At 44.0% G+C, this 24,539-nt stretch overlaps 1 protein-coding gene across 6 annotated transcripts in view; it reads right to left on the reverse strand.

Annotated features, from left to right (window-relative positions):
• Positions 1 to 24,539, reverse strand: part of OSBP2 (oxysterol binding protein 2) — a 2,072,116-nt gene that overhangs the window by 523,388 nt on the left and 1,524,189 nt on the right. For all 6 annotated transcript variants that reach the window (XM_069619135.1, XM_069619136.1, XM_069619134.1 and 3 more), the window contains one exon: positions 9,135 to 9,380. In XM_069619135.1, coding sequence (XP_069475236.1) covers positions 9,135 to 9,380 — 246 coding nt within the window. The remainder of the gene's footprint in view (positions 1 to 9,134; positions 9,381 to 24,539) is intronic.

Here is a 24,539-nt window from a genome sequence, read left to right on the forward strand (position 1 = left end):
CAGAATGAAGAAACCATACAATAATTGGATTGGAAGTGACCATAGTGAAGAAGAGAGTGAACAATGCATATGCATGGTAGTGGATGAAAATGAAGAAGAAGTAGACAGGCCCAAAGCGCTAATAACCATGGACAACACAGCTATGTTCATGATGATTGAATCTGGTGCCAAATGCACTCTATTACCCCAAAGCGACTGAAAGGAAATGGGTCATGAATTTCTCAATGAAGTTGATATCAATCCCAGAGCATATGGAGGTGAGAAAATTGAATTGATTGACTGGTTCTGGGCCCTTTTGAAATTCAAGGAGAGAGAAGCCAAAGGCAAAGTGTACCTGACCAAGAAGGAGAACACTCCCTTACTGAGCTTGATACACCAAAGAAATCTCAAAGTCAAATTGGATCCTAATGCTGAGGAAACAGTACTTGCTGTAGGAAGTGTCAACAACAGAGAGACAATGATGAACAAAGTATTTAAGGATAAAATAGGCTGTCTACCTAGGTTTGTACACACAATAAAAATTAGAGGTAGCTGCAAACCGGTCGCGCAGAAACAGCGCAGCATCCGCCTGTCAATGAGTGATGAAGTTAAATTAGAATTAAAGAATGTGGAAAGTCGAGGAATAAAGAGAGTATAGATGCAGCAGAATGGGTTCCACCCATAGTAGTTTTGAGTAGGAATACTGGGAAACTTAGAATTGGTGTCAACATGAGTGAACTCAACAAGTGTATAGTTCCGGAGAGACACCCACTACCAGCTCCCCATATAAGGGGCGTAATGGGCCTTTTTATGCATTTAATTCTTGCCAGTACGCCACATTTCACTTTTAAATGCGTACCGTTTATGCAGGATTGTCACTGTAATTCTTTATTTAAAAAATTGCTCTTTCTGCCAGTAGATGGCACTGCAGTGTGAACCATTAGTTTATGCACACATGAGCTTCGTGAGAAGACTCCCAAAATTGCTTTGGACTTGGTGGGCTGCGTAGAAATAAGCAACATTTTCTTACTCCACCCTAAGTACCCAACCCCCTTTTATTTTGGACTTGTAAGCATTTGTCAAGAAATACATGGTGATCTGAACTTTAAGCATTACCAACCGTCATTATCTCCAATCAGCTCACTGTAACTTTTTTCTGTGTTAACGAGTAGTGGCAAGATCATCTACCGGGGCCCTCGCCCATTCACTCTCAATTGAAATGGCACATTTTATAAATTGAATTTTTGTGCCAGCAGACAAAGGACCTCAGAGCCAAAGCACTCAGATCTGCTACTCTCCCGGCAGTCATATGTGTGCTGATCCTCTGCCGTTTATGCAAATTATTAAACCTGATTGTCAGAGGAATTTTGAAACCTCAATTTGTACTAGCCGGCAGTGGTCTGAAAATGGGTGTGTGGATGCAAGGGTGTGTAAGAAAAGCACAGGTAATAAAAAGCAAGTGTGCAAGCGTGCACAGGTGTTCAGATGTGAGGCTACGTGAGACCGAGCACAAGTGTGATAATGAGCAAGGGTGTGTGAGTGTGCAGGCGTGTAAAGGATGTGAAAGTGCAAGGATACATGCAAGTGAAGGTGCAAGAGGGAGCAGGGAGGAGCGCTGGTGTTGATGAGAGCGGGTGAAAGAGAGGGCGATGAGCTGCAAGGGTGGAACTGAAGATTGAATCAAATTGTTGTGCAGAATGGGCAGTACCCTGCACCTAGGACAGCAGATTATGGGAGGTGACGCCATCATGGCAGCAAATGTCTGACCGGGGCCTGAAGAGAGGCTTAGGGAAATGGGCAGCATGCATGTTCTTACTGAGGAAAATGACGGCACTACTGGGCTCACATAGCACAAGTTTTCTTCCAGCAAGTAGAATGTGCAGCCCATATGCAGCACATCCAGCACACGTTTTCACACAGTGGGATGGCCAAGGTTGGTGGTACATACAAAGTCCTTTCACTAGGATGTCCTTTATAGTGTCAGTAATGGCGTAATTGGGCTCAGGCAGCACTGGTGTTCCTGCATTGGGAAATACTGGCCTTACTTGGCAATGGCATCCTCTGTGTTCTTATAGTGCATAATGCACTGTGCATATATTTATACCAAGTTTGAACACTGGCCAAACTGTGCTCCAGAAGAAGTCAGAGTTCAGTGGACAGCCAGACACCCGGGGCCCTGGAGGTAACAGGAGATGCCTGGACTCCCTGTATCCACTTAGGGAGGCTCCCTCACTGGAGGTGGGCGTTCCCCAGTTTCTGTACAAGAGGTAATTTAATATTTTCTACAACCAGTACTCTATCATTTGCTTTTACCTGTATTTCCAGTGTATTGTATTGCTCTTCTATTTCACTGTGTATCAGTTGATCATTCACACAACCTGATGAGAAAACTATAAGCGGGGAGGTGTGACAGGATTTTGCTTCAAGGTTCGGGTCTTCAGATACTGTGAGTGAGCTCATGTTCTGTAGTGCTTTTGCCACTTGTTGCTGGAGACGAGACACTGTATCTTTTCAGGATTTAAGCAGAAGATGTGCCCTATTGTACAGCACTGCTCTCAAAAGCAAAGGTATTTTGAGAATCCTGCACCTGTTTGTAATGCAGTAAGATCTAAGTTGGTTTAGCGCCAGCTGCATGTATCCTGCAGGTCGCAGGGTCTAGGCCCTCAATGCTGGCTCAGCCTTTCATCTTTCTAATCTTTGATTATTCCTATACCGTGTGTTGTTAAAACATCAGGTGAGACATTAAGTATCAAAGTGCAGTGGGATACCTATATTAAGTGAAGCCAGCGGATAGCAGGGCTTTGTTATAAAGTCCACTTTCAGGCAGTTGGTACGACTTGGAGACCAGACAAATATGTACACTGGCAAGTGCATGTATATGTGTATGTCTGTCTAGAATGGTATTGCATGCACCCTGAATACTGAAGCAGGGTACGCGTTAAACCGAATGGGATAATGCACCTGCTGCAGAGATCGGTTTATCAGAGGTTCGTGAGTTTGAAACTTGGCAAGGATGAGTCTGCTTTTTTATTTCCTGTCATTAAAAGCACTAGCTTCCTATCTATATTGGGAAACCTCGCCTGCATAACCTTTACACAATAATTCAAAATGAGAATCCCCTCTGGTTAGTTTGTTTTCCTTCCTCATTGGAGCTTTGCACCACACTAAAAGTGTACCACAAACCGTTGCTTAAGTCTGTGTGCACAGCTGGTAGGTGTAGTGTGCCAAAGCTGCAAACACTGTGCCTTTCCATGAATTCAGGCATACTGTTGGTGCAGGAACCATTCCTCTGTGCAGCCTACCACACCTCACCCCCCACTCCATGGTCCAGTTACCATCTCAGTGCTGACTGATTGGTTAGTCAAGGCCTGCAATCATGCCTTAAGTCCTCATTTCTACCACTGGCTGAATGCAGGGACTGAAGTTTTATTCCCCAAATGTCTGAACATTTCAGACACATTTTACTCTCTTGTGAAAGAGTAAAGACATTTTTACTCGCTTGAAATTGCATTTACTCTCCAATTGTAAAATCAGGGAGTAAAATATTCCCTTCTCAACATCTTATCTGGAGCACTGGCTGTTACTGTGTGCTCAGACGGGATGTGCCGTTTGCATGTGGCATGAAGGGCTCTGCGCAAGCCAGACAACTTTGATCTACAACTCTTTTAGTGTACGGGTCTGATTTTACCTATGCATTGGGTATATGTGTTGGATAAGTTTTACTCTCTTGCAGAGGAGGAAACTCATTTTTACTCTCTTGTTTTTGAATTTACTCTCTAATTTGAAAAATCATGCGTAAAATACTCCCACCTCAAAATCTTATCTGGAGCACTGCCCACTACCCAACATACAGGAAATCATATCGACAATAGGCTCTGCGAAATTGTTCAACTTTGGATCTTGCATCTGCTTATCATCAAGTGAAGTTACATGTTGGATCCAAGTGTCTGACAGCGTTCATCACACCCGAAGGACTGTTTCAATACAGGCGAATGCCATTCGGCTTAGTATCCGCCGCCTAAGTATTTCAGAAAGTCATGCATAAACTAGTCATTGGAGATGAAGGTATTCTATGCTTCCAAGACAACATTTTGGTTTATGGAGATAACTTAAAGGTTCACTATGAGAGACTAGACAGTGTGCATGCAGCAGGAATTACTTTAAATCAAGAAAAATGCTGAATCAATAGACAAGAAATTGAATACCTAGGACCTGTTATATCACCAGAACACATGCGTCCCAAGAGACAACTTGCAGAAGCAACTGAAAACATGCCTAGACCAGTTTTTCGCGAGGAAGTTGAGACATTCCTAGGAATGGCAGTGTATTAGTCCAAGTTCATCCAAAATTTTGCGAAACATACCTCATCCATGGGTGAACTTACTAAAGGAAAGAGTGTATTTGTGTGGAATAAGGAATGCAAAGAAGAATTTGAATTCAAGAAGGAAGCCCTGGCGAGAGCTCCCGCATTACAGAATTTTAGGAACAACAGGAAGACGGTTATAACTACTGATGCCAGTAACGTTGCTATAGGCGCAGTGGTAACATAGGAAAAAGATGAGAAAGAATTTCTAATAGCTTTGCTTCCAGACTGCTGGAGAGAGCAGAGAAATTGTATGCCACTATTGAAAAAATAGCATTAGCAATCTAATGAGCTGCAAAAAAATGTAGGAATTTCATTCAGGGCATGATTTTTTAATTCCGCACCGATCATAAACCTCTAGTAGAAATAATCATGTCAAAGGGCCTTGACAAAATAGCTAATTGCATCCGAAAATGGTTGTCTCAACTGCAGAAATACAATTGCACAGTAAGGTATTTACCTGGTGTGAAGAATTTTGCAGCAGACTGTCAATACTGACAACTGTGATGAGTAAATGATGAAGAAAAGGATCAAGAAGTTGTTTTGCCCATAACATCTGTGCCTGTGCCACGAGAGGAGTGGGAAAAAGCAATGAGACAGGATACTAAGTTGAACAGATTCAAACTAGAGCTAGAGAGGAACAGTTCTCACATGGAGAAGAAATCTTTTGAAGATATGGGTCTTTCTTTGTTCTGGAATGTAATAGATGATTTATGTATCAAAGGTGACATGATTATGCAAGGAGACAAAATAATTCCACCACTCAAAGTTCGTGACCAACTTATAAATCTTGCCCATGAAGGTCACTAAGCAAAACAAAGCAGAGTATAAGAAATGACTACTGGTGGCCAGGCTGCGATCTAGAAATTTAGAGATCTCTCAGAGTGTGTATACTCTGCAATAGAAGTGACAGAGTATGTGTGAGTTCTAAATATCCTATGGTAATCAAAGAGAACTCTGAACGGCCTTGGGACAAATTGGGAATGGATGATTTAGGTCATGTGTGGAGTAATGGCGTGCAATCCTTTTGCTTGGTGGTTATTGTTTTATTGAGTAGGTGGGTTGAAGTTCTGATCAAACCCAACATAACAACAAAATCAGTCATTGAGTTCTTAGAAGAAATCAGTGGACAGGAAGGATTCCCAAGGGTCATTGTGACTGACAATGGGTCACAATTTAAATCTAAGGAAATGGTAGAATATTGTCAGAAGAACTCCATTGAGCGTAGGAAAAGTGCCATTCACCATCCCCAAACCAATGGAGATGTAGGGCATTTTAATAAAATTCTCAAAGAGACTATCAGGTGGGCTTGGGATAATGGTTGAGACTGGGAGAAAGCAGTGCGAGAAGTGATTGTTGCTCACAGATTTACTCCTCATTGCACTATAGGTGTTTCTCCTTTTGAGTTTAGCAGAAGCAGGACTGCCAGTAATAAGCTATTACCGACGTGGTTGAGCAAAGATACTGTGATTGGGAACAAGTTGGAGAGTGTTGGTAGTAACATCAGGCGCAGTCAGTTGAGGAATAAAGAAGCACATGATCGCACTAGTATTAGGAATGGCAACAATGTCACCACTTTAGGAGATAAAGTGAGAATCAATCTTCCCCATTGCCTCAGATGGATACTGTAGATGGTCAAAGCCAAGTGTGGTGATGGAGGTTTTCAAACATGCTGTCAGAGTGGTTGATGGGAGAGTATGGAACATGTAGAGAGTGTATTTGGTGAGAAGAGGGGAGAGTTGGAATGTGTATACTGATGGTAGAGAGAAGAATGGGAGAAAGGAAGAGAGTGTTACCAGAGAGGAAGAGTATGTTCCCAGAAAATTCCAAAATGTCAAAGAATTTTCCAAAGGAGTAAACGCGAGAACACTAAAGAAATGTAAAAGTGAATTTTCCTTGCCTGGTCATACAGCTGGCGTTACTGGCCAGTCAAGGTCGGGGAGAATCCATCAGAGATCCAAACATCTAACAGGATATGTGTAGGAGGCGATCTGCATAAAAGTTCCCCATGTTGTGCATAGTTTCTTCAAGAATTTCACAGAAGTTTTCACATTGTACATACTTTATTCAAACTAGTTTTGTGAAAAGAAGGGGATGTCTAGAGTTGTGACTACAGAATCACCTGCAGCTTGTGACAATCGAACAGAGACTGCAGGGAGATGGGATTCCAGGGAGAGTGACGGGACGGAGAAAGCTGTTGGAGAAAGAGAGCTGATGAGGGATGAGACCATACTTCATATCTATACTATTTAGTCCTTAAATAAATAAGAGTTGATTCCCAATTCTAACTCTGCGCCTACCTTTCAGCCTCCATTCTACATTAAACTAGGTTTCTAGCTGATCTGAACATTTTCCAAATGTGAGAGTTGGTGAACAGGTGGGGCATAACATTAGGAATATGGGTAATACATTACATATTCATAACTGTCATGCTTTTTACGTGAATGGCAGAAAATTGCCATATGGCCGTGCAAAATGGTGCAGACCTGGCTGTCGTCTTATTTAATTCTGCATGATTAGCTGAATAAGAAAATATGTATATTATGGAAGTTATTAGTAAAGTTATGATGCTTTGCCACATAACTTGCCAACATTTTGACATGAGAACAAATGGGGCATGTAAATTAAGCTGCCATAAGTCTGCTCCAGACTCTTAAACGAATCCATAGAGAGGGGCTGGAGTGGGAAGGAGAGAGAAGGGTAACTGTTCAATCCTATTGTGTGACCTCTTGCAGGGTACTCCCAGAGGATTGTAAAATTGGTAGCGTCATCGCTGCTATATAATGGGGACTGTACTAGGAGGAAGGGAGAGAGCTGCTGAAATATTCCATCAAAATAGTGCTGCTGCAACTTACATCTGACAGCTGCAAGGAAACACCAGAGGAGATTGCTAAGAGTGCATTTGAGTGAGGCCTAAATGCTAACTGGGTCCTATGGTGGAGAGCGGGAGGCCATTCTTGAGAGTGGAGTGACAAGACTCCTGCCCTATCTTTCCAGAGTGTCCTGACATGCAACTGGATTTCCTGAACTTTAAACAGAGGCTTTCTATGTAAGTAGAACCGACCCCTGTGAAACCAAAATGTGGGGGAATCTGCTTGCCTTAAATCATTTCCCTTACATAGTGGGGAGGGGGACTATCTAGATCCTTATCGTACATTTCTAAATGATTACTACAATTAATTCCCTATTCAGTGGAACACTTTGGGGTAATTTTTGTTACAATTCAAAATTAACAAAGCTCACTTCCCACTGTGAGCTGAAAACTATAGCCTATTATTTAATTGGGTAATCCTTTTTGTCCTGTTAACCCCGACTTCTTTAAGGAAGAGGGGTGTCTTTGTTCTTAAATCAGTCCAATCTTTTTGTCCAGCTTCACCTAACACAGGCCTTTCAGAGGAGGGGGATCTGAAATCAAAAATTCCCCAAATCATTCCCCTTCCCCCAACATAGGCCAGACCGCTAAATCACCCTGTTTTATTTTCAACCAAAAGTGGGGGTGAAATAATTTCCATATGTATTTGTACCAATATTGAAACCCTACTGTTAGCCTTTTAAGTCCACAGGAAAATCAAAATTGCACAGCACTGCATGTATAACTGTTTTGGTTATTCTTCAGTTTAATTATATCTTGAAGTGAAATTGGTAGAAAGTAAAGAATTGTGATTTCTGTTTTTTTCATTAACTAAATGGTATAATTGATTTGTGTAACAAGAAGTTATTGGTGAGCGACAAATAAGGTGTTGGGTGTAGTTGTGCAATTTCTATTACTTTTAATTTAAATAAATACACATTTCTATTACTTTTAATTTAAATACATACAAATATATTTCCTGTACACCGGCCTGGTTCTTGGCTCATTGTTAGCTCAGGGGGTGGGGGAAGGATCTAAGGGGCATGATATGTGTCTGAAGTAGGACTGAATAAAATAATCTGTTAAACCGTTTGTTGCATCACACCTTGAGTTGGGAGGGAAGGAACTCCCTGTGTTGAGGGTGGCTTCTCAATAAACCATTACAGAGCAGTCACTTTACAAGTGAAGAAGTCAGCAGCAAAGCGTGGAGAGGAGAGGGTTTAGCACCATCAACCACAAATGTACTTCAGCCTCCAAGTGTCGGCTGGCCACCTATATCACTGAAATAAAGAACACAAAACCCACTGGAAATCAGAATTTGAATAGTATTTTTTTGACATCAAGGTATTCAGGCTACACTACCTTAAACTCCTGATCTAATTTCTTATGTTTTCTCTGCTCAACTACTGCTCTGTCCTTCTGCTTAGCCTCCCTATGTCCCATCTTACTCCGCTATGCTCTGTCTTTAACTCAGATTTCAGTTGCCACCTCGTTCCTGCTACTCCCTCCCTTTGTTCTGCTCCCCTTCTTTCTTTTGACATCTTTCTTCTTTGCCATTTTCTTTGCTTTGTCTATAGAGACCTGCATGGTCTTGCTCCTTATCCTTGCTGTATTGTATTGTTTTATACTCCAATATGCTCTCTTTGCTCTCAATCTCTTTTTCTTCTTTCCGTTCCTACGCCACAATCTGCCTCGTCTTGCTTTCGCTCCTAGCCCCTAAGCATTGGAACGCTCTTCCACTACCTATTTGTGCTTCCTCTTCCTTTTACATCATTAAAGAACCACCTTCTTCTGTCTCTCTCTTCCTCTTAGCTTCTGTTGTAAACCCCACCCCCATTTCATCATTTCCCATTTTAAATTGCACCGTTGTAATATATCGATTGTCAAGCGCTTTGGCAAAAGCACTCTACAAATCTAATAAAATACAAATACAAAATGTACCTGTTCGCAGAGGGATCGGTACCCGCTTTCTTCCATCCGATCTAGCTCAAAGGTTTCCCCAAGCAATGGGTTAAATGGTTTTCCTGTGCGATGAACAGTGGTGGAATAGGAAGACACTGAGAAGGCGGCCACAAAGCACATCTGCTCCAGCGAACTCTGCAACGTGGCAGCTTTGTCCAGCAGCTCATGGTACTCCAGGTCCTCTGTCAGTCTCTGCAGCATGGACAGTGGCTCATTAAAGTTGATCTAGGAAACAAACGACGGAAATTTAAGAAGGCAGCTATCTGCAGCATTCTATTTTTAGAAACATTAGTTTGTACATAATCCTCAGACAGGACGAGAACGATAGTGATTCTTGTAGCAGTCAACACATATGCTGAATTGTATAACATGTTACAACAATTTTTTACAATTCTGAAGTGGTATGAAGTTGCACTTATTTAGACACATATTTGCATGTAAGAGGGAATGCACCATAGGTTTCCAAGCAGTGTCCCCAGCTCTTCTCGGAGAAAGCACCAATTGTGAACAAGAAGGGAGTTCCATCTCTCTGCATCATAATGCCTGTCTTTCAGGTTGCAGTTACCATGAGAAGAAATTGTAGCACAGTTTTGAGGCATTTTTGACATGTAGTAAACTCCACGAAAAACGACAACAGGAGCAACGATTTTTTTTAACTCCATTAAAACAGTTGGACGGTGTGACCAGTGAAACAGTGTTTCCACTAAGTGACAATTCTATGCAGGACAATGCTACAAAACCATGTATTTCTATATCATTTTTTTGCCTTAGAATATTGAAAGGGCAGTTCTAAATAGCACAGTGCAGGACAAACTCATGGGTAAATGGTTGTATGGCACGACAGGTCAGCTGTTTATGTAAGCAATTGACAAAACACCACTATAAACACTTTGACATGGCACTTGAATGAGGGTGTAGTGATTTAGGTTTCCATGTTGTCTTTGCAGAATGAGTAGAATGCTGAGTGAGTGACATGGAATCTTGCTGGTGAGAATGTTGTTGTATGGTTGAGAGTTGAGTGAGAGAGTTGGTGAGATGTAGCCTACCTGGGAGGATGCCGGTGCATGTTTGCCTGGAGCTCTGATGAACTTGACATATGAAACCTAGAAGATGTACTGGAAACTCATTAAAGGAACAACTGGAATATCAAGAGATGTCAGAGTCATCATTCAGAACCCTGAGCTTTACAGAGGTCTTTGTTTGTTTCCATGTTGTGAACCACCTGTGGCATCAAAGAGCAGAAACCCTGGCCTACAAGATGACAGGCATTAGGAGAATCATATGTGGGGTTTTAAGTGCCTACTCAGGAGGGGAACAGCATTCTGTGTTTGGTTAATCATTTTACATGGGGAGTACTGTTTGCGTCTATCCCCACACCGTGGTGAGCAGAGAAGTGAAGTTCTGTTAGGCATATAGGCAATAGGGCCAAAAGAAATCAATCTGTGAGAGGGGCCTCACAAAGGTGCAGGCTATTGTATCATGGCAAAGGGCACACCACTTGTCGCCAGAGATTACAAATGTCTATGGTGATTATTTTATGGACCAAAGTCACTGCAAGTTTGTAGAGTATGCATACCTGGCTAATGACATGCTCTTGTGCTTTTGTAACCCTGTGAGGCCCTCTGAAAGGTGGTAAAAGCCTAAATCTAGAACAGCAATTTTATACTGTGGGGACCTAATAGTTGGTACCTGGCCTGCCAGACTCCCTTCACGTTATTAATGGCCCTGTATAACAGCCCACCTTTCTCCACAAAATTTTGACCCCCCCACCATTCAACCTTTTTCTGCTTAAATCACTATCTGAAAGGCTGACCTTTGGGATGGGTCGGTGTTTTATCTAGTGAATAACTCTTCTCCTGGGGCTTAAGCTCCATAGGTGTCAGAGGGTGGAGAGTGATTGAAAGTGGTGTTCTGCCCCTCCCCTAGACGGACAATGTAACCTTGGGGAAGGTAGAAGAAAACAAACCATGCCACCCTCTGTCTCATTTATATCAGTGTTTTCCTTGATCTTGGCAGGAGTATAATGTTCACAAAATAGCAGGGGAGTGGGCTCTCCCTCTTTTACCAAAACGTTCTCAGTCTCATGGGTAAAGAGTAATTTGACAATCTGTATGTAATCTTTGTCAATGAAGCCAGTCCCCACATCTATGCCATCCTTAATGGCTAGGGAGGATTTGGGCCAACTCGTCCGTTGGTCCATTTTGGGAGTGACACTTTTAAGCCAGAAGAAATTAGGGCACATTTCTCCAGGGAAAGATCCACCCTGTCCACACTATGCAAATCCCACCGGGCTGACCCCAGAGCTCCTTCGGTGGGAAATCGAGCCACGAGGGCGATGCAGACCAATCACATTTTAGGGGCAGGGTAGACATTCACAGTGTTTGTAAATTACACTTCTCACACCATCTGTCATAGAGGCCACATGAAATTTACAAAAGATCCGAATCAGAAAGTACAGATTGAAGAGTTTTTATTAACACACATGTAAAATCAACAGGTTATCATGAACCAAACAAAAAGTCTCTCACACTGGGTGTTATATTGTCTCACCATTGTGATGAATCCTGTGCAATCATCACTAATTCCCTGGTCGCAGTCTCTCCCTCAATGGCCTGGGAAAGGCAGACGCTACCTGATGCTGACCTTAGGGGTGGTCTCAGGAGGGAGGATCATGGAGGAGGAGATGAATACCGAGGAGAGGTGATGGCGCCAACAGGAGAGACGCTGTATTTTCCCCCTTTTGATGAAGAGGAAATCTTAAGTACAGAATCCTTAATGGTATATTGTTGTGAAACATCTGATGTTTATGGTAATTGTAATGATATTTCAACTTTTCAATCATGTAATGCAAAATCCATTAAAACCTCCTTGGACTCAAAGTTACAGAAATCCTCATTAAGTGACGAGGAAGAGGAGGAAAGAGTTCATGAGGAGGAAATGTGAGCTTGAGAATAATGTGCATTCTAGTTGTAGACTTTTAAATGCCCAAATCACCCACAACTGAGAGAATAGAAAGAGAAACAGGACTGTGGATGGAGAGAGAAGGCAGGTTGCAGAGTGCACAGAGCGGGAAGCATGGCTGGTGGCAGAAGAAATCCCACAAAGGACTGTGGGAAGAGTAGCCCGCCAGAGGTCAGTTGGCGGCATACAAGGTGTCCGGAGAGGAGCTCCGGTTAAGTAGAAGCCAAGGGTGCATAGCGGAGCGTGTTTTGAGACGCAGTCATGAAAAGCAGTGCCGGTCTTGGCAGCAAAGCCTGTAAGAGCCGATGTGGAGACCCAACAGAACTCTGCCACTGAAGGGGAGTCAGCCCCTCATGAGCATCTCTCAACCACATCACAAAGAGCCGGTGAGTCAGCCTTACGGTCAAGGGGATGCCGGGACGTGCAGATATGCTGATAAACACATGACAAGTACTTTTGAGTACCGACCTAAAAAAAATAAATGGAAAAGATGAATGTGGTGCAATTTCCTTGACATGATATGTTAGTTAGGGGAAACCTGGGACCAGCATTGCCTACGCCAAGAGCTATTGCCAAATGAAGAAAAGGGGCAAATATGGTGTAATTCTCCTTGCTTAACAAGGTCAGTTCGGAGATAATTGGAACAAGCATTGCCAAGAGTCAAAGAGATTGTTTAAAGGACAAGCTTGAACAAACCCTCAGATATTGGATATCGGTTTGGTAGAAATTGGTACAAGTATTAGTTAAGGAGAAAGTTAATTTGCAGAGAAGCCTGATAAGGATGTCTGTTAGTAAAAACGTTTTGGACAAGGATACCTGGCAAGAGAGTACATCAGGGGTTATTAGTGGGCCAAAAGGGGGATATTCCTGGCAAGAGAGTAAACCAGGATATCAAGAGTTTACAGCTGATGAGATTCCTGGCAGGACAGTGTACCGGGAAACTCACTTTGAATCAGTATGTTGAAAAGAGATTTGTTCATCTTAACTTATTGTTTCCTTTGAACATTTTGTCAAGCAGAAACTTTAAAAAGACGTGCCTTTCACCATGTTTGAACCTCTATTCAGAAAAAGACATTTGTTTTGCCATCATGAAAAATGTGTAAAGGCTTTCCTTTACTGTATTCAAACTAATACTGTCGAAAGGATACTTTGTTTTGCTGTCCTACAAGATGTAAGGAAGGCATGGTATCCAAGAGTGAAGACAGACACAAGTGATCTCAGTTCAAGGGTGTTTATTGAACTTCAATCGTTTGGATGAACCCCTATCTAACCCTAAATCTAAGGATTGGAGCAAGCTACAACAATCAAAGTAGAAATAACAGAGTCCTAGTGGAGTCTTGTCGAAATAAAAAGTGCCTATGCTAATAAGCCTATTGCCAATCCTTACTTCTAAATGCAAATGGTGTGGGGAAAATGATGTATGCAAAAGAAAGAGTGCTCAAGAAACAATGTCAGGACAGGTGAGTGATAAACTCCCCTTCCCCATGTTTCAGCATGGGACAAGGCATCACCCTTGAGCTTAGAACACATTCTAGCTTCTTTGAGCACCAGGATGCAGTTCAAAATCAAATAGGACCATCTCCAATAAAGTCTCTCGTTCTCCACAAGTCTGTCCCTCTTCGAATGCCGCGAGTTACCAAAACACTTAAAGTTCTCGCTCCTCAAAAGTTCACTGTCTTCATTTTCAGGTATAACATTCACTTTAAGTCTCCTTCAGCCGAGCTCAGACTCTCATCTTACACAATGTCTCAACGGGTCTCCGTCGTTCAGGTTCAGATCCCTTTTTGACAACTCAAAGGCACAATAGGTCTCCCTCAACCGGGCTTTGACCTTCTTGTGACTTGCAACACCAATAGGCCTCCCTCCCTTGGGCATTGGTAGGGTTCACTTTAACGAGTAGTTCCCTTATATCGAAGACTTTTGATTGTGCTGAAGATTTTTTCTCAGACCCTTGCATGACCATTTCAATTTTCTCATATCAGATTTTCATCTGCAATGTTGTGATTCAAATATCAAAGTTTCGCTGCTTTGCTTCTTTGTAGACACCTTTCGCCAGAGACCTTCAATTGAGCACCCACACGGTGCCGGACCACTGTGCAAACGTGTATCTTTTGTTTCCCTCATAAAATGTTCAACATACTTATCAGCTTTCCATATTTTACTAGCGTCTTTCATCAAACGCTTCAACGTTCGCTCTCTGAGGATACATTGTCACCAATCGTAACCTTCATTTAAACACAGATCTGCCTCGTACAGTTCCTCCCGATTCACCGGCTGTGTTGAAGTTCTGCTTTCGGGTTTGATCTGGGAGCCAAGGACGACACCATGGCTGCTTCTTTTCCTCCTTGTGAGAAACCTGAAGGTGTCTTACTTACTAGTACCAGGGGATCTGTCATCCAAGTGACCAGGACATGGCCATCGCATTGGATCCAGTTCCTGGGGGTGGACCAGTGCGGGAGGATCACCTGGATGGGGGTCCTCGGGTAGTAGAAGTGGGACACCGAATGGTTGAGTAGCGGTATCTGCTTCCTTGTGACACCTTTTCCCCATCCTGCCCAGTAGGATACTTAAAAACTCCACCCCCCTCTTTTCCAACACAAACAGTTTCTCACAGCGTGAACGACAACTGTCTAATACCCGAGCCATTTACCTGACATGTCCCAATACAAGGGTCAGGCAGTTAGGCAATTGCCGACAACTCCACACAGCTGACTACCCTTTATATAAACATATTTAATTATAAACGTATGTAATATAAATGTGCGTAATTATGTAACTTGTAAGACAAGCGCCCAGATGTCCAAGGGCTTGGTGCACTCTACAAATAAATAAACTGAACCCTTTCCCTTCCCGATTGGGATAAAAGGCTGAGCATAAGCGCACACTCCAAGCAAGGCTGAACGCATGAGGCAGCAGCCATTCCAGGACACCAGTTCAAACGGAGTAGAAAGATGGCGAGACCTGAAAGGACATCAAGGAGGGAGCTGCCCTTGCCCTTTTCAACCCAGACCTGTGAAACCTCTGATGAAAGAAACATAAGACCGGGAATCGCAGCTGCCTCATGGTGTGACGGATGTCAGCGGTGGAGGACACCCTCCTGCACGGATAGCCAGGGCGAGGAGACGAGGTTACCCTCGTGGTACCATCCTTGACCCCCACGCAAAGGAACCGCTAATGAGTTCAGCACAGTCGGTGAGTCGGAAGAAGCTGATAGTCAACCGGGCTGTGCAAGGCTCAAAGTTGCAGTGCCAACAGTAAGAAGATAGGAAGTCTTTTGTGAACCCATTGGTACCAATGATAGAGTGGTCCGGCACAACTGGGGCGCCCAGCTGAAGATCTCTGGCTGGTACCCATCTTATGAACAAAGAGACTGTATTGAATATTGGGAAGAAAGAAAACTACAAGTACCAAGAGGCAATAGGGAAGGCTGGTAAAGAGTGTTAAGGTGGTCATACAAGGGTCCAGCCAAATCCCTTGTACTATTGAAAGTCCTTAACCCGTTGCCGAAGTTTTGACATTGTGAAACAGGCATTTGCGCCCGGCCGAGGCATACGCTGTGTGAACTGTGAATGTGTGAAAACTGCACTTGTCGTAAGCAAACAGAGTGACCCAGCGAGACAAAATCGCCCTTAGGAAGTCTCTGTTTGGATTGGCAGGTGCTCTGGAAGGTCTGAGCCGGGATGAGGCGGACCACACTAAAATCAAAGGTGTTGTTTAAAAAACATTAAGACTGGTGAATAAGCAAATAAGGAGATTGTGATTGAAAGGCGATAGTAAACCCGACTGAGGGAAGCAAGAGGTAAATTGTGAAGAAGCAAAGTGAATAGCATTGTGATGACAAGAATGAACCCATCTGAGGGATGTCCACAGTGAATGATTGTCTGAGCCGGAATGAGGGAGGCTGACGACTGAGAGAAGGATCGGAGCCCGGCTGAGAGGGATCCAAGGGTGAAGGGTAATCACCCAACGGAAAGGATAACAGAAGGAACTTTTGTTTGTTGCTTCGAAGCATCAAGCCCTCTGAAGCAAGAGACTTTGCTTGAGATGAGACTTGGGCACAGAGGCCCTGATATAGAGAAAAGGAACTGTAAGCTCATGCCGGAGAAGCCCAGGAGTGTGCTGTGCTCGAGCGTCCCGCCTTGTCCCGTGCTAAAACCTTGGGGAAGGGAAACCCCGGCCATAACATCCTGACTTATCATTTTGTGAACACTTCTATCTTTTCCTGTGAACATTATCCCACACTCTTTTTTAGCATAGCAGGAAGAATTGGCAATAGTTTATTTTTTAGTATAGGCCCTTTTTATTTGACTTGACTCGGCTAGGACTGTATTATTATTATTTTATGGTCGTAGCTTGCTCCCATCTCAGATTTAGATTTAGATTAGGCCTTTATCTCATCCACTTTACAGTTTAATAAACACCCATGAACTGTGATCACTTGTGTCTGTCATGCCTTTCTTACATCCCTGACTCGGCCAGTCATGCAGGAGGGCCCTGGGTATCTCGAACAGACAGAATAGGATTCTCTTGCGTTGATTCCTGGCTTTACACATGATGCTTTCAAATCCTCAAGAGTATAAGGATCACTCATCGAAAAGTTCAAGGGCATCCCCTCCTTTCTCGCTCTTCTCAACCTGTCGCCTTTCTCCATCGATCCAGCTGTGGCCTGGAAGAAACTGCTCCTTCGTGTGTGTGCTCTGCCTTGCTCAAAGTGTGCTCTCGTGCTCCGCCTTTTATCCTTGTGGGGAAGTGCAATGGATATCATGTGCGAGTCGTTAACAGGGATTGCCTGATTCTGCCTAACCATGGTAATGGAACATGTCCAGTACATTGTTTGGACACTAGTCTGATTTCGCCCACAGTGGGCTGTGTGTGTGTTTCAGTGTTTGTGAAGGGAAGGGGGAGTCACAGTCCCTAGATATCCTATCTGATAGGAAGGGTCAAAGGTGTCCCACTCCCACTCCCCGAGGACCCTCACCCAGGTGATCCTCCCACACTGGTCCACCCCCAGGGTGTGGATCCAAAGGCGATGGCCATGCCCTCGCCACCTGAGAGAGAGACCCCCATATCAGTCTCACTGAAAGAACATTTGTTTTATAACCCTGAGGAGAGTATTGGGAGAAAGACAATAAATAAAAACAAAACATTTCTATGAATGGAGGAAGAGGCAGGACCCCCTAAATTTAGAAATGTACAAAAAAGCCGCAAGGACGTATAAAAATGCCATTCTACATGCTAAGAAAGATATGTTTAATGATAGAATCTCAAAGGCCACTTTCAATACCAAAGAACAGGAATGCCCCAAGGGACCCAATAAAGAACCACTAGTAAAGAACAAGGTCTGGTGTATTTCGATCCGAAAGGGCCATGACAGATAAATTAGAAAAGAATTAAAAAAGGCATCGAAGAAAAAAAGATCATTTTTAACAAGTTAACAGAAAATGACCACAAGGAAGTAATCAGCAAACACACCTATAATTTGGCTCATGTGTATCAAGTCTCTCCCCACCCTGGTGGTGGAGTGGCTGTCATTCCTAAGGATATTTATAAAGCCACGTGTAATGTACCAGCTAACTCGCTCAAGATGGAGTGTATGCTGGCTCGTATTTCTATCTCCCCTACTCTGACACACACTATCTTAGAAGTTTACCGCCCCCTGCTGTGGACGCTGCATTTTGCACTGATTTTCCTTTATTGGTATCTGATCTTTTAATTAAATATCCCAATCTTTGGGTTGTAGGAGACTTTAATCTACCGGCAACCACTTCTAATGCTATCCAGGCACTGACTTTTTTGTCATTAATGTAGGATCTTGGTCTTCCCCAATTGATTGCAGAACACACACACCAAGTGGGTAATATCTTAGATTTTATTTATGCTCCCAAATTGGCTGTCTATGTATCTCCTCCCTACCCTCTTGTGTGGACCGACCATTTCCTAATCCCTTTTTCTGTCTCACAACCAGATCGCCCTCAAATGGTGACTAAACACGCTTCCTGTAGACGTAATTGGCGTAAAGTGACCAACCATGAATTAATAGCATCTCTTCAACTGAAGCTCACTCTAGTTGGCCCCTGCTCTCTTAGCACACTGGAAGCTGCCTTTTCTACTGTGGCTGATGAGTTGGCTCCTTTTTGACTTATTTAAGAAAAACTCCATGTCTCTGAGCCCTGGTTCTCAGATGAACTTAGGGAAAAAACTGTGCTGTAGACAGGCTGAGAGGAAATGGAGATTTGACTATTCGCCCGTAGCCAAACTCACCTTTCGTCATTCTCTGACAGGCTATCAAAAAGCAATTATTGCTGAAAAAAAGTCTATTTCAGTAAAAGGGTAGACAGTGCTATTAACAAACCCAAGGCCCTGTTCGAACTGGTCCAGTCCCTTTCCACTCGGACGAAGGTTGGTTCTCTGATAGCTCCATCACAGGAATTATGTGACTCTCTTTCTTCTTTTTTCTAAGATCCAGACTATAAGAATTGAGATTAGAGATGTAGCAGCCCCCACATTCTTTAAGCAATCCAATGTCTTAAATCAGCCTCTCCGGCCAATGCCATTCCTCTAACTCTACTTAGAGATTTCGGGAGACCTGATCTGTCACATTTCCACCACAATCAATACGTCATTCCAAGAAGGCATTATTCCCAGCCCTTTCAAAAATGCTCTGGTGCTCCCACTGTTGAAAAAGCCATCTTTGGACTCTGTGATACAGACTAATCTTGCCCAATTTCTCTTTTACCCTTTTCTATGAAGGTTCTAGAGGCCCTGGTATCCCCTCTTCTTTAATCCTTTCTCGAATCACCCGGGTTCTTTGATCCCTTCCAGTCTGGTTTCCGACCTGGGAGGAGGACTGAATCTGTTCTTAATTCTGTCATGGATGATCTTGCTCATTTGGTAGATCAGGGTGGGGTGGGAGCTGTGTTACTGTTAGATCTGTCTGCTGCTTTTGATACGGTTGATCACCCCACCCTGCTCTCCCGGGCTGTCGGACGGTGGTATTTCTGGCCAGGTCTTGGACTGGCTCTCTGCTTTTTTGGCAGATCGCTCCCAGTCAGTATCACTCCCCCCTTTTCTCTCTAAATCTGTACTCCTCTTGTGCGGGGTCCCCCAGTGATCCGCACTCTCTCCTATTCTGTTCAACATATCCATTAGACTTCTTCTTCTTCTCGTTCTTTCACACAGATTTAGATACTACTCTTATGGTCTGTTTGGACCTTACCTGTTCAGATACTGCGGGTCGGCTGAGGAGATGCCTTGAGGACTTGGGTGCTTGGATGTTGGCCAACTGTCTAAAGCTCAATGCCAATAAGACAGAGGTGCTTGTTGTTGGTACAGCCTGACCTCTTTCCTTTTGGAAATCAGAGTTCTCACCTTCTTCCCTGGGCCCATCCCCCTGCCTGCCGCCTCAGTAAAATAATTGGGGTTAATAATGCCATCTTCTCTATCCACTGCGAAGCAAGTAGCAGCTGTGTGCAAATGCAGACATTTTAAGCTTAAAACTTTACGTAAAGTGCTCCCTTTTGCCCCTGTCAAATATCAGGCCCTGTTGGTGGCCGCGCTGGTGCTCAGCATGAACGATTACTGCAACTCACTTTATTTTGGACAGCCCCGGTATCTTACCAATTGGCTTCAGCTGCTCCAAAACGCTGCTGCCAGATCTGTGTTGCATCCCCCTTTTTGAGCTCATATGACCCCGGTTCTCACACTGCTCCATTGGCTCCCCATTGAAAAGAGGATCCTCTTCAAGTCCATGTGTATTGTTCACCAGGAGTTCTACAAGTTAGGAGCAGAATATATCCAGGAAAGATTTCCACAGTATGTTCTGGCTCCTTCCCTTCGCTCCCAGTGTGCCTTTCTACTATCCGTCACTCGTATCAGATTGGCATGTACAGGCAGCCGGGCCTTCTCAGTGCTGGCTGTGAAGGCCTGGAATGACCTTCCTTTATCCTTGCGTGCTACAGACGACCATTTGGTTTTTCACCGCTCCTTAAAGACACTACTGTTTTAAGCCCCTGGATGCTGCTGCTCCTCCGCTTCTAGCGACATGGTGCCTTCCGGCATACGTGCGCTGTACAAATATCCATAAGATAGCATAACATTTTGATAAACATTCTCAAAGCCAATTTTAAAAAAGAACCAGAAGACTTTGTTTTGACACGCCTGGAACGTATTCATAAACATTCTCAGAGCGTATGTGTGAACAAACCTACAATCAACATAAAGGGAGGATCCGGAAGGGGCAGACAGAGCTGTTGATATTTGTCACTGAATGCAGTGAGATTGAAGGGAGAGCTGAAGGAATAAGCACGCTAGGAAACCTTCTCTATTCTGACTTATGGAGTAAGGAGGGACTGATTGCTCTTCATTGTGTGACGTGGAATTTCTACAGTTGTTGTAATATTAAATAGATTTTTGAGTATAAAGGCTCAAAAAGCTTATGCTTTTGGCTTTTTGAAAGAATTATCCTTTTTATTGAAGTATATAAGTAAGCACCAAGTCCTTAGCTAGAGCAGCTGAAACACATTGGGCTATCTTGCTCAGTTGTGGCTTATGTTTGCATCATGGCCAATTCCAATTGACACTATACGCCTGATTCAAAGATCGTTTTCTGATGGCATTGCGCCATTATAAAATGGTTCTGTGAATCAGGCCCTATACCTCTTATTGTTTTGTTACAGCCATTAGGAGACCCTGATGGATTTTGTAGGTTCTTTTTGGCATACATTTGATATTTTGTGGATTTTTTGCATGATTTTGTGAACTCAACATGCGTCTCTCCAACCTCAGCAGGCTTTCAGCTCTCGACTATCACAGAAGACTGTTGTATGAGAGAAGGTTGTCCCCATTTTTAAGATCACATTGAGAAAACAAGTTACTTACCCCAGGTAACATTCTTTCCACTGGATGTTCCTCCCACATATTCCTCATCTTATGATATAATATCTTCATCTACTTCCGAAAACATTTTCAACAGAGGGCGTTGTGCATCAATGCAGTTTACTCGATGTCGCTTGATGAATTCCATCCCTAAATCGACATCATCATCGGTATCTATGGCATGCGCAGTGCCTGTTGGCTTCAGTTTCGTTTTTACACCTTCCTCATGCAGAATTACCAGCCTCAGTAAATCCTAGACAGTACTAGACTCTGAAAGAGCGTAAAGTGTAATGCCTGGAAATTCTACAGCAGGGTAGGCTGGGGCGATGAGGAATATGTGGGAGGAACATCCAGTCGAAAGAATGTTACAAGGGATAAGTAACTTGCTCTTCTAATGGAGTGTCCTCCCACGTATTTCTCATCTTATGTTAAGACTCCCAAAGCAGTGTTAGGTTTTGGAGGAAGAAGTAAGAATTTTCAGTTTCAGGATTTGTCATGGATCAAGTATAGGACTGCTTTCCCAAATCCTCCTTTCTAGCTAAAGGATGAATCCAGACAGTAATTCTTTGTAAAAGTGTGGGTGGTAGACCAAGTGGCTGCCGCACAAATGACTTTTATCGGCACCCCTCTTTTTGTTTTGTAACTTTCTTTATTGAGTTTCAGTTGTCAATTACACACACCATTCCCCTTAATACTACAGTGTAAATGCCCTCCCCTCCCACCCTTTCTTCAGACTCACAGTATTGCAGCCAGGCATGTGCCTGTTCCATTTGAAGGTGCCATTAACACACAAGTAAGCATTTTGAAGTATGTTACAATTCACCACTTAGTTCGGAGAGCGACATTACGGTGGAATTGCAAAGACGGCAGGACCATGCCTCTATTCATTTTCTGGGGTAGATGCGGGGGTCTGAGTAGCCCGGCCGATGTCTGTCTGGTATTGTCTGAATGGGACCCAGTAATCAAATGGGTGGCTAGAGGCAGGGAGGGTAGAGGCATATCTCGTTTCTCTCTGCTCCGACAGGTTCATGCCTTCTAGCCACCTTGAGAATGTGGGGGGGGGGGGGTTGGGTCTCCCCCATGCTCTGGCCACTAGGTAACTCGACATCACTGAGGCCATGCCCAAGAGTTTCTTTTCTGTATGAGTGCCTCCTCCAATCAGAGCAAATAGCCAGAGTTCCGGGGAGTAATCCCTTGGTGAGGGTAGCATATCCGTCATTGCATCTTCTATGTCAGTCCAGAACGATCTAATGCGGGGACAGCACCAAGCAACATGATAAAAGTCTGCTGTTTGTGCACCACATCTCTTACAGTCTGAGGATCTTCCGGGGAAGAATGAGCTGTTTCCCATGCGATTTTATACCTTTGGTTCCGCACTACCTTCCCATTTCTAATTAGTTTATAGATCGTGGACACCAGTTTCCGAGGGAACAGAAGTTGTGTAATGTAGTACTGGGCTGGGTGAGGGGTGGGGGCTTGTGGGAAATCCATCCACTTATTTTTGAGTATACCCCTCAGTCTATAATAGTGCAGCAGAGTCAAAGCGTTATATTCGCCATTCGCCCTGAGCTCCTCCCAGGCCACAAACTGATCGTCGTTTACTATGTCACCAAGGGATCGTACACCTAACGATTGGAAATTATCTCTAAAGGATTTTTGGTGTGTCAGTGGGATCCCAACTATATTGTAGATTGGTAATCCAGGTAGATAGTGGGTGGTGGAGTCAAGCAGATGACACACCCCATCCCAGGCTTTACAAGTTATTGCCAGTGATTGGACCTCCTCTCTGGGGACGCTCTAGCGATTACCCCATAACAGACCAATCAGGGCGTCAGGGGTGGTAATTGCTGCCGCTAGTTGGGAGCGCGGTGAATTGGGACTCGAGGCACTCCATCCAGCAATATATTTTGTCTGGGCTGCCAAGTAATATAGATACACGTCCGGATATTCCAGGCCGCCTTGTTTATAATGGCGTGCTAGGGTGTCGTAGGCTATCCTGGGTTGTTTTCCAGCCCAGACCAGTTTTGTCATCAATCTCCGAACCCGGGACCAATAGTGTGCAGGTGGCTATACGGGCACATTATTAAAGATATACAGGAGTTTTGGGAGAATTAACATCTTTGCTAGCACTATGCGGGCCGCCTGGGATATGGGGAGCAGCACCCAAGACTCCACCCTCTGTTCCAGGGCCTCAGATGTATAATACCTAAGTATCATATCCCTTGGGGGCACAAGCGGAACCCTTCACCCACATCCGTCTGCTGCACACTAGGAGTTAGGGGGAGGACCTCTGACAGTTAATTCTGAGCCCGGACAGTTCTCCAAATCTGACCACCTCCTGTGGTATGGGGTTAAGGTTCTGTAGAGGATGCTTGACATAGAAGGATATCGTCCGCGAATAGGGACACAATGGCGAGGTGTGGGTGTATGCGAATGCCTGTGTGTGTGTGCAATTCCCGGATATGGCATGCTAGGGGCTGCATAGCAAGGGCGAACAGGACTGGAGAGAAGGAGCAGCCCCGACGGGTACCTCGGGTGACATAAATATTTTCCGATGTCGTGCCGTTAGTGTACATAGCTGCTCTGGGGGCCGCATATAGTATTTTGACCCATCGAATAGATGTCAATTCTAACCCAGATTGCTGGAGTACCTCGAAGAGAAAGGGCCACTCGACAGAGTCGAAGGCCTTCTCTCCGTCGAGAGGAGCTATCGCTATCGACACTTCCGGGTTTACATTGTGTATAACAGTGAATAGGCATCTTAGATTATGTTGGGTAGAGCGGCTGGGGATAAAACCGGCTTGGTCTGGCAAGACCAGTGCTGGCATGTGTGGGAGGATGTGGTCAGTGAGTGGCTAGGATCTTATTGTCAGTGTTAATAAGGGATAATGGTCAGTATGATGATAGTTGCTGGGGATCTTTACCAGGCGTGAGAAGCACAGTCACAAAGGCGGATCTAGTGGATTCAGGGAGTGAACCATTGGAAAATGCACTTTCTTACATAGCCAGGACCGTTTCCTCATATGCTTTGTAAAATTCAGCTGTTATCCTGTCTGGGCCTTTCCATTAGGGAGCGATTTTATGGCCTTGCAAATTTCTTCTTCGGTAATGGGGTTATAAAGGGAGCTGCACTGGTCTTGGTTTATCCAGCCTAGCGCTACCTCATCCAAGTTTTGTGCAAGTTCATCGTGTCTGGAGTTAGAGCATGATGTGTACAGCCTATTATAGTACCCTCTGAACTTGTCATTGATCCCCTGTAAGTCTTTGACTGGGGACCAATTGGAGTTTACCACCTCAGCTATGCTAGTGGATTGTAGCTCCTTTCTAATAGCCCAAGCCAGAGTTTTACTCGGATGATCCCCTTCTCCATATCTCGTCGCAAGGATAGTATCTCTCAAGTACCTCTCCTCGCAGATGACCAATTGAAGAAGTTCTGCCCTAAGGGCTTGTAGTTCGCAGCGCAGCACGGGGGTATCCATAGATCCTTGTCTGATTTCCCCTTCCCTGATCTTATCCTCTGGTGTCCGCATGGATCTACAGATGGATTTA

The sequence above is a fragment of the Ambystoma mexicanum genome, chromosome 10 (assembly GCF_040938575.1).
Source record: "Ambystoma mexicanum isolate Mex_15411 chromosome 10, UKY_AmexF1_1, whole genome shotgun sequence".
In the NCBI taxonomy this organism is placed as follows: domain Eukaryota; kingdom Metazoa; phylum Chordata; class Amphibia; order Caudata; family Ambystomatidae; genus Ambystoma; species Ambystoma mexicanum.